Here is a 10,242-nt window from a genome sequence, read left to right as displayed (position 1 = left end):
TATGATCAAGGGACAGCAGGGTAGGTCCTATGAGGAAAGGTTGCGGGACCTGAACCTGTTCAGCCTTCAAAAGAGAAGGCTGAGGGGGGATCTTGTGGCCTGTTATAAACTGGTTAGGGGGGATCAGCAGGCGCTGGGGGAGTCCCTGTTCCCCTGAGCGCCGCAAGGAGTGACCAGAAACAATGGTCACAAGCTGGTGGAGGGAAGGTTTAATTTGGACATCAGGAGGCGCTACTTCACGGTCAGGGTGGCTAGAGTCTGGAACCAGCTTCCAAGTGAGGTGGTGCAGGCTCCCACCCTGGGGGTTTTTAAGAGGAGGTTGGATGACCACCTTACTGGGGCCGTTTGACCCCAGTGCTCTTCCTGCCATGGCAGGGGGTCGGACTAAATGATCTGCTCAGGTCCCTTCGGACCCTAGAAACTATGAAACTAAGTTGCCTGATCACAGATGCTGGTTCTCATGGGGAAGTTCAGTCCCCCTGACATCTGCTAGGAGGGCAATACAGCAGTATGCAGGCAATCCAGGAAGTTTTTGGAGAGTTTTGGGGACAACTTCCTCTTGCAAGTGCTGGAGCTGCGAGCTAAGGGTTGTGCTCTTCTTGACCTGCTGCTCACAAACAGGGAAGAATTGGTGAGAAATATATTAGTGGATGGCAACCTGGGTAGCAGTGACCACAAAATGAATGAGTTCAGGATCTGAGGAAAGGAAGGATGGAGAGCAGCAGAGTAAGGACCCTAGATTTCAGACAAGCAGACTTCCACTTGCTCAGGAAATTCATGGGCAGGATCCCCTGGGAAGCCACTCTAGGGGGGAGAGGAGTCCAGAACAGCTGCCTGTACTTTAAAGAAGCCTTACTGATTGTTCAGGAACAAGCCATCCCAATGCACAGGAAGACTAGCAAGTATGGCAGAAGACCACTTGGCTTAGCAGGGATCTTGTCAGTAAGCTAAATCACAAAAAGGAAGATTATAAGAAGTGAAAACCTAGACAAACTACTAGGGAGGAGTATAAAAGCATTTCTTGGGCATTCAGGGATGAAGTCAGGAAGGTCAAAGTTTAGTCCAGCCTTAGAAGTTTTTAAGACCAGGTTAGACAAAGCTTTGGCTGGGATGATCTAGTTGGAGCTGGTCCTGCCTTGAGCAGGGAGTTGGACTAGGTGACCTCCCGAGGTCTCTTCAAATCCGAATTTTATATGATTCTATGATCTTTCTGTAAGAATTGAATAATTTTATGTAGAATTTGTTCTGTAGCACATGGTGTGTTATAGAATATAACAATTCTACTTCTTTTTGAACCTTTGCCAAGAATACTGACCAACAATACAGCTGCATAATTCTCTTAAATCTGACAGAGCAGTTCAAAAACAGACAAATTAGCCAAAGATATATGTGTAATAAATTCTGTTTTTCTTTGGTTTGGTTAAAATTCAGAATGTCAGCCAAACTTGGCCAGTTTGGGAATTTGTCAAAATTCCAGTCCGTTCTGGCTATAGTGTTAGCATATCTGATTCAGAAACCACAGAGTTCTTTTTAGAATTGAGGAAAAATTGGTGCTGGATAGCTAAAACTGTCTTCTAAAAAAAAGTTGAAATTTAGTGCACTATCTTGATGAATTACTTATGGCTGAGATCATTTTCTTAAAAGATAGGGGGCTAAATTTCAAACTTTTTTCAGGAGAATGTCTTGCATTTGAGAGCTTGTCTAATTCTATCCCAGCTCTGCAGCTGGTCCAATAAAAAGATATCACCTAAATAAATCCTGGCCTCTTGCGTAATCCCTGGACCATCATGGCTACAACATCCTTCTAACACTACCAGACTTTTTCAGAAAAAGTTTTCAACTATCCAGCATTGTTTTGTTTTGTTTTTCCCTTTTCCATTTTAAAGAAAATATTGTATAGGCATGCCATAAACAGCTAGAATTCTTTGGGATCTGCTGAGGAATTTCTTGACAGCTATTAGTACCCAAGTCACCAGCTTTGCACTGAATTGTAGTCCATGACACAACTGTCACATGAGATAAATAAATAAATACCATGGGAAGTTTGTTTGTTTTTTCCAAGAGGGGTGTTGTTAGTGGGAACAAAGAGTGGAACTAAAGAAAAGTAATTTCTGAATCAGAGTGATTGATTTAGAAAATGTTGCTGTGTATTCTACACTTACCATCTGCCTTTGGCATTAGTAGTCTCAGTATTACTTAATATTACACATCAACTCAATGAGTTAAGTAGCACATACTGGCCCCCCCTGGGTGTTGTGCTGATTTACACCATCTGAGTGTGTCAGCTGAGAATTTAACTTGCTTAAATAAAAGTAAGGTTTTTCATTTCTTGGTACTGGTTGTAGCTTCCCTTGAAAGAAAAAAAAATGGTACATAGACTCTTCTGCATTAATCTTTGCAATAATAGCTTTTGAGGACTTGAAATGCATCTGATTACAAAACAAAAGATCACAGGCAGATTACTCAAAATGCTTTTCTCCCTTTGTGTGGAATGATGAAAGCTTATGGAAGAATTGAATAGAAGGGGTAGGCAGCAATTTGGGAGAGGAAAGTCCTGCAAACTTGGACTGCATTTTATTTATTCAGTGCAATCCTGTGCTATAAAGCTATCACATTTTGGCTGCCACCTTTATTGAACCCATTTAAAATACCTTTTATAAAAGTGCATTACTTGGCTGTGTAGTGTTTTTCCAAAATGTTCCGCATATACTGCATATCACCAACCAACTTAAAAGTAAGTACGATTAAAACGGTTACTGCATTTTTGCAGTTTGAAATGCTGAGTGCAAAATATGGTATGTTTTAGTTAGTGGGTTCTCATATTGCTTTTTATAGTCGCATTGAAATAGTATACATGCAATTGGTTTAGATAATATCCAGGAGGAATCAGCCCAAGGGTATATCATTGGTCACTATCATTCCTTCACTATATTTTTATGTTTTTTCTCACTGTTGAATAATGATGAAAAGGCAAAGCAGGCTGTATTCAAAACACATGGATGTTAAGTAGTTGATGTTAAGTAATTCAAAGCACATATTGATGCAAACCAATGAAGGGTTTACCTAACTTCTGGTTTTCTGTTGTTTTCTTTATATGACTATCCTTTTGCCAAAGCATTAACACATTTCAGACCACTAGGAACATCATTTTTAAAGGATCTGAGTATAAGTCTTAGAAATGTAAAATTCACTAATAGTGTCCTCCATCCTGTTTATCCTTCAAGAACCTGGTTACACCTCTTTTATCCATGTCAGTCAAATCTTAGTCAAGTAAACTTGGCAGATTACCATGAAGAACAAGTTCTGGTGAGGAGAAGAAATTAACAACCACATCCGACTGGACCCGAAAGAGTTAACTTCACTGGGTATAATTTTATTAGGTACTAACTTGCAGCCCTTTGCCACACAGACATTTTTTGAGGCAAGGAATTTGATTACATGAGATCTTCAGCTCTCAAACCTGTTCCTCTATTTTGATCCAAAATATTCCAAGCATCTATCCTCATAACACACTGCAAAGTCTACCTGTTTACCTTCTGGAGAGGAAGGAACATAATGAGGAATCTATTTGAGGGTTAGGGTGGTCATTAATTGTAGTTGCTGTCAGCCTGGGAATAAGGAGTAGCTTCTAGTTTTATTTTGCATGTTTGGCAAAGGTACATAAGTAGGCATGAGCTTTCTCAGGTTGTTTTTTTTTAACATAATTCAGAATTGCATACAACAAAATAAATAAGTACTTGTGTGAATATGGATTGCTTAAGTGTCTGATTCTGCCATGCTTTTATATTGTGTATTGCCTTAGAAATGTCAACTCATAGTAGTAACTGATCTTAATGATGATAGATGTTGACCAGGTCCTTCAATTTTAAAGCAATCTGAAGCTAATTTTTTTCCTATTTTATTTTTAACTGAAAAACTCTTTTGAAACAAATTCAGTTGCGAATGTGAAAGCAAAGACTGGAATCGCTGATGAATTGTACAAATGTCCGTGAAAATGAATTATGTCATTAGGTATGCAGAAGATAATTTGGAAATAACAGTGTTCAAGAATAGGCACTATTTGAAACATGCTGGCACTGAAATGATGACAAATCATCTAAAAATATAGAAAATGAATGAGGGAGGTGAAATATCTTACAGGAACTTTGGTAAACCAGGTTTTGTGTCATGGATATATCTTTAACCCTGATATTTGCTTCCTAATCTCAATGGTTTACAAGATGACATGATTTATTTGCAATCTTCAATTACTATAGGAATCTTTCTTGCTATATGACACAATCGTCTTGGTAGAATAATAACAGCAGCTACTGACTCTCATAGGCATTTCACAGACCACTGAAGAATAATATGTGGAGAGAAGGCTACATATTTGTGCTTAAGTCTAAATCTTCGATTCTTCTATTGTACTGTCCATGGCAACAATCTCGTCATCCAAAACAGCTTATTAAAAGAAAAATAAATCTCTCTTTTCAGAGTTAAAGAAGCAGAGGAAGTATGCAGGCAGAAAAAGGGGAAGTCACTTTACAATATAAAGCCAAAACACGACTCTGGAATTGTAAGTGTAAATTCTTGTGTTTATCTTAATAATAATAATGTTAAGAATTCATTTTCTTTTAGTATTTTATATGTACCTTTTCCTGACATCCTTACTTACTTTTATTTTCAAACTTGTTGTGTAGATATAATATGTTCATAGACAGTGTCAGAGTGACAAACTTGGTTACTGAAGTTCTATATTTATGTAAAGAAAAAGGTACAGCTCAGGCAGCGGCAGTGCTAATTTCCCCCTACTGCCCTGCCAAAGACACCTCTGTGGGTGAGATGGTAGTTTAGTCTTCTGGTCCTCTTAAAGTTGCAGAGCATGAAAGGGGTAACAGTTTTTTATGGTGTGGATGCCTTTAGCAGGGTTACTAAGGAGTTACTAGACGCCAGTGGCTTTTGGTCAGATCCAGTTAGGTTTGGAAAGTAGGACTTAGACAGAAAAGATACTTATACTCTTAACCTTATATTATTATTCTCTTGAGCAAATACCAGTTCATAGGCCCTGTTCCTGCAGATACTTATATCTTACTTAATTTGAAGCGCACCAGTCTTATTGATTTCAGTGCACTAACTTGAATGGTTAAAGTTAAAAGTGTTTTTAGGATTCTGACTTCTTTTAGAGTGGCTGGAATTTTTCTCCCGTAGAATATCTATCTGGCTCCTTGCATTAAAAAAAACCAAAAAACCCCTACTGTACTGTTGCCTACCCATCTGGTTTTCAATACTTCAAAATGAATGACTATTTCCTTAGTCATGATCTCTCCCTCCCCCCAGAAACATGATTCAGATTATTTTGTATTTAATGCTATGTTATAATGATTATGTTACAAAGGTTACTATGACATGTGACACATGTCCTTGAAATGAAACGTGTTGTCATTTACCATAATCTAGTTAGCATAATCTGACACAGGAAGAAGGGGAATTGTTGTTATTGTTTCTTATTGTAGCTGCTTAGGAAGAACTGGTGGTGGTTACTGCTACAGGAAATGTAAATGGAGTAACAGTTCAGCTAAGTCTTAGTTTACAAATGTTATTTGTAATAAGATCAAGATGTAAGTTTAAGAAAACTTGTTGGTTTGAGGTTTTTTTCTGCCAGTATGTAAAATCAAAATTTTATGAATTCATGGTATTCTTTCAAACTCTATATGTATTATACAAAAAATTTATTATTACTATTTGTACTTTGATAGCACCTGGAGGTTCCAGTTAGAAATAAGGTTTCCATTGTGTTAGGTACTATATGCACATGTACGTGCAAGATAGAAATGTGTGTGCAGAAAGCTATTTCCATATACAAGCACCCCAATTAGTCATCTTGCAATTTTAAATCTAGTTTAAGCTGAAGTGATTTTTGAGGAGGGGAGGCTGTTTGGGGTTGTTTTAGTATACTTCTGTATGAGATATAATTGAAAGTTAGCCTAATTCTGTGCTTTACATATTTATATAATTAATAAGCATAATAATTATAAAATAAATACTAAGTTTTTCTTTTTGGTCTTTTTTTCAGAAAGCAAAGATAAGTATGAAAATATGAGAGAAGAAAAACAAAAACTATTGCCACCTGTTTAATATAATTCAGTATGTCAGGCGGATGGGGGAAGGAAACTACATCATCCAGACCGTTTGTTTTCTTGATCTTTTGAATTTGCTTTTTATTCTCTATATTTTTTTTACTAGTTGATGTTACTGTACATTCATGAATGAATGTAATCACTGTAATGGAGTGCCCAGCAATAGACTAGTTATGGACTTGAGACACCTTCCCTTTACCGTGTATCTCCTTTCTCACTCAAAAAGAAAAAAAAAGATATTTTGTATGATTCATGGTATAACACCAGTAGACCAAAACAGCATGCATAAGACGCAGTATCTGCATCAGTTCAGAACATGCTGAAAATTACATTTAGTTGAACTTCATAAGCATACTACTTGATACAATAAAACCATTTCATTCCTACTGGCAACATCCATCTAACACACATACTCCATGGCACTGCACTTAGATTAGGGAAAGAAATGTTACTTCTAGTGAATTGTTTGTATCCGTTTCATGTCAACATTTGCAGTTTGTATTTTGAATTGTTAAGTGCTGTTTATACACTATAATCAATGCTTTCCCAACTTGTTTGGTTGCCCTCCATGACTGAATATTTGTGGAACAAGATGCTTAGCATAACTATCTTTAAAATTGATAAGGCAGCATACTTTTACTTCATCTTTTGCCAGACAATAAAGAGTGGGTGGTGTGGGATTCAGAAAAACGACACCAAAAAAATGTTTACATGGAAATATAGAAAAGCACAGGAGTACTTCAGAGTATAGAAGAGACACTGGGGTATTATAACATGCTAATATGTCAAGGAGCTGATCTGTTTACAAAATAAAATAAAATAGAAAGGTGCATTACAGTTGAGTCATACAGGGTTCTTGTAACTACAGTGTTTCTAACATTGCATAACTTCCCTTTCTGAGTCGGCTTTTCAACTGATTTAATATTAACGTTTAAAAAAAAACACACAGGGACTGGCATTTAAAGAATTCAGTAGTCAAATCCAGTGACAAAATAATGGCTGCCGGCTAATTAATGTCAATTTTACATTTAAACAACAGAGGTATGAATTTTATCTCCAGCAATCTGTATGCTTGGCTAGGAGGCAATAGAAATCTGACTAGGACTTCCATGATTAATTTCTACTTAAAATCTGAAAATTAACCTAAGGATTTATCAATGTTGATTTGTTGAGCCAGTATCACCCTCCCCTATGATGTAACTACTGAGCTCAGTAGGAATAAGCTTTGTAACATTTCTCTTCCAAAGCACTCTTCTTGGGAGCAGCCAATGCATGGAATGGATTGGGTGCACACGATCACAAATCCTTAGCCTGGAAAGCACAGGGGTAACATAAATTTGAGGTCTAATCTGCTGTGGTAGATTATTCCCTGTCTAGTCTAGTACATCATAAGACATTCCTGACTGTCCAGAAGTTAATATTCTGTACCACATGTCCTAAGGGCAGCATAAAATCTGACCTCAGGAATCTGTTTTTCCTCACTTATACCAAGCACTAGAAAAGTTGCTTTTTTTCACATATGTGAAAAATAAGTCTCCTGTTGCTTGATAAAACTATGTGAAATTCTGTGCTCATGATAATTTCTGGAAAGGATATGGTTACCAAGAACTTAGTCCTAAAATATTGTGTTGTTGGGAATAATGGTATTTTTGGGGAAAGGGAAAAGAGGAGATTATTTACTGTTATGAGTAACCTATGGAAAGGAACTAAAAAAAAATAAAGCTATTTTAATGGCACTGATTCAAACCCATGTTTGTATTTATGTACACTATAGTCTTTTGCTCTTAACTTTTGCATTTATTTTTATTTAAGTGCAAGGATGCAGTAGCATGTTTTGGTTTTGTAGCTTTCCTGTTCCCTTCAGTATCTACAGTATGTATATTACCATACTAAATTAAATAATAGAACATCTAACAAAGAGCGCTATGTGCAATACTGTATTTAGTGTTTCTATTTCAATTTTTTTAGAATGTTAATTTATATGAAAATAAAAGGAATAATGAAACCAAAGTTATTGTTTTGGTTTGTTTTTTCCTTCCACTGGTCACTGTGTTCCATGCTGGTACACCACATATGCTGCCCAGGAGCCAAATTCTTTTTAATCTGCTGTCCTCAAAAGATTATCCTATCCTTGAAGAACTCTTGTGATTCGTCTGTGGAGATGGATGGACTCCTACTTTGGCAAGCAGGAGATTTGAAAGCAGTAATCTGCAGTTGTATGGATTACCAATTCTGTCTCACATCAGGGTAATAGAGGAGCCCCCAGAGCTCTGTTCTGTTTTGTTCTATATAGATTGCATACCACCACCATATCTCTAAGGTTTTACTGCCTTCCTTCCAGTAGCTCACTGAGGAATGTGACTAGCATCAGTCATATGCTTTTTATTCTTCCATGATATCTATGAAGTGGCTATTTTACCTGGATACATACAGGATTTCTTACTACAGTGTAATACAGAGATACTAGGACTTGTTCCCACAAATATAGGTGAAGTAGCAATCTGAAATGGATATTTAGAGGAAAATATTGTGTATGTACCCTACACTGAAATAGCATAGCATACGTTGAAGTAGCACATACCATCAAAGAATCTCTTTACCATTTCAGTGGTTAATATCACAAGTTATATCCAAGCAATCTATTTCTAAATGAACTGTTTCAAGAGGTGGCAGTATCTCATAACATAAAGTACAAGCTGCATCGGTGGTTTCTCAAGTTGTTCACTCTGTCAAGCCAGCTCTTCAGAGCAAAGACAGATCTTCAGATATCATCCCTGCTGGCCTGGACTCCATACCCAATGTTGCAGCTTTTTTTACTTGGTAGCATGGGGGAAAAGCCTCTTGTTTGTCTAGACTTTTGTATTGCACCCATTGTCATAGTATTTTTATATTAAACCACCATTACATTTACAACAGCGAAATATGGCATTAAAATAACAGATGCAACAATTTTCCATTTAATTCCCCCCTCTGGCTATTATTATATAAAATGAACTCTCATAATTGCCTGCAATTTGAACTAATATTACAGTTAATGATGAAAGCAAAAATAAGGAATGATTCTATTTTAGACTTGGGGTTGATGAGCATTATAGACAGAGTGGGGCTGGTTATAGTGGCATGATCCAAAACCTAAATTCTTTTTCTTATTTTTCAATGACAATGATAATATAGTTGAATCGTAGGGCTGGAAGGGAACTTGAGGGTCAACTAGCTCAAGCCCGCGCAGGAATACAGTTCCTAAATTATCCCTGGCCAATACTTATCCAGCTGTTTTTTTTTTAAACTTCCAGTGAAGGAGATTTCACAACCTCTAAATCTGCTTTGTTAGGTGTTTCCATGTTCTGCCCACAGTGGCAGAGAACAGTAGTTCTCCCTTTTCTTCATGGCAGCCTTTCAAACATTCTTAAACTGTAATCAAATCCTCACTTCATCTCATTTTATCCAAGCCCAGCATACCTAGTTTTCAACCTTGCCTTCCAACCGTACCTCCATTTTTCATTCTTCTCACCTGCCTTTGAACCCCTCTCCAACTTCTTCATATTCTTAAATGTGGATGATGATGACTATGAACACAGTGGGCAAAGGCTGTATGCACAAAGGAGAACTAGAATATCAAGCTGGAAGAACTGGATCACTTTTATTACTGTAGTAATAGAAATTGAAAAAAATCAGTTGTACAAATTGAAAGGCTGTGTACTTAGAGATAGTAACAAGATTATTTTTCTTTAAAGTTGGAGCTTATCAGTTGGAAGTGATGAGAAAAAAGACTTGGTTATTCCAGGATGTGCCTTTTTAAAAGGCAAAGATGATACAAGGATGTTGCAGGTAAGGTATACCCAATACTGATGGGAATGTTTATGATCAATACCATTTTCCCCAACGCCTGTGAGAACTTATCTGGAATGCTGTGCAGAATTCCGGTCACCCCTGTTCAAGAAGAATGGCAGTGTAATAGAGGATCAAGAAAACAGACCCTATCATAGGTTAAGCAACTAAAATATCTACTCTGCATTAAGCTTAGAAAATAATGGCTGACACTAGGGTAACGAGTATCAGAGGAGAAATGATAGGGAAGAAAAGGTATTTAAGCTAAAGGACAAATCTGGCATAAGAACAAATG

The 10,242-nt window shown here is 37.0% G+C and overlaps 1 protein-coding gene across 1 annotated transcript in view; it reads left to right on the top strand.

Annotated features, from left to right (window-relative positions):
* The window catches only part of FMN2 (formin 2), a 348,730-nt gene extending 342,380 nt beyond the window's left edge, over positions 1-6,350 (top strand). The window contains 2 exon segments of the mRNA XM_019527634.1: positions 4,477-4,558; positions 6,056-6,350. Of these exon segments, the coding sequence (XP_019383179.1) occupies positions 4,477-4,558; positions 6,056-6,082 (109 nt within the window). The 3' untranslated portion in view covers positions 6,083-6,350.
* Positions 6,351-10,242: the final 3,892 nt, after the last annotated feature.

Source organism: Gavialis gangeticus, unplaced genomic scaffold, assembly GCF_001723915.1.
Source record: "Gavialis gangeticus isolate Ggan-Ray unplaced genomic scaffold, GavGan_comp1, whole genome shotgun sequence".
In the NCBI taxonomy this organism is placed as follows: domain Eukaryota; kingdom Metazoa; phylum Chordata; order Crocodylia; family Gavialidae; genus Gavialis; species Gavialis gangeticus.
This window is presented reverse-complemented; position numbering and strand designations above follow the sequence as displayed.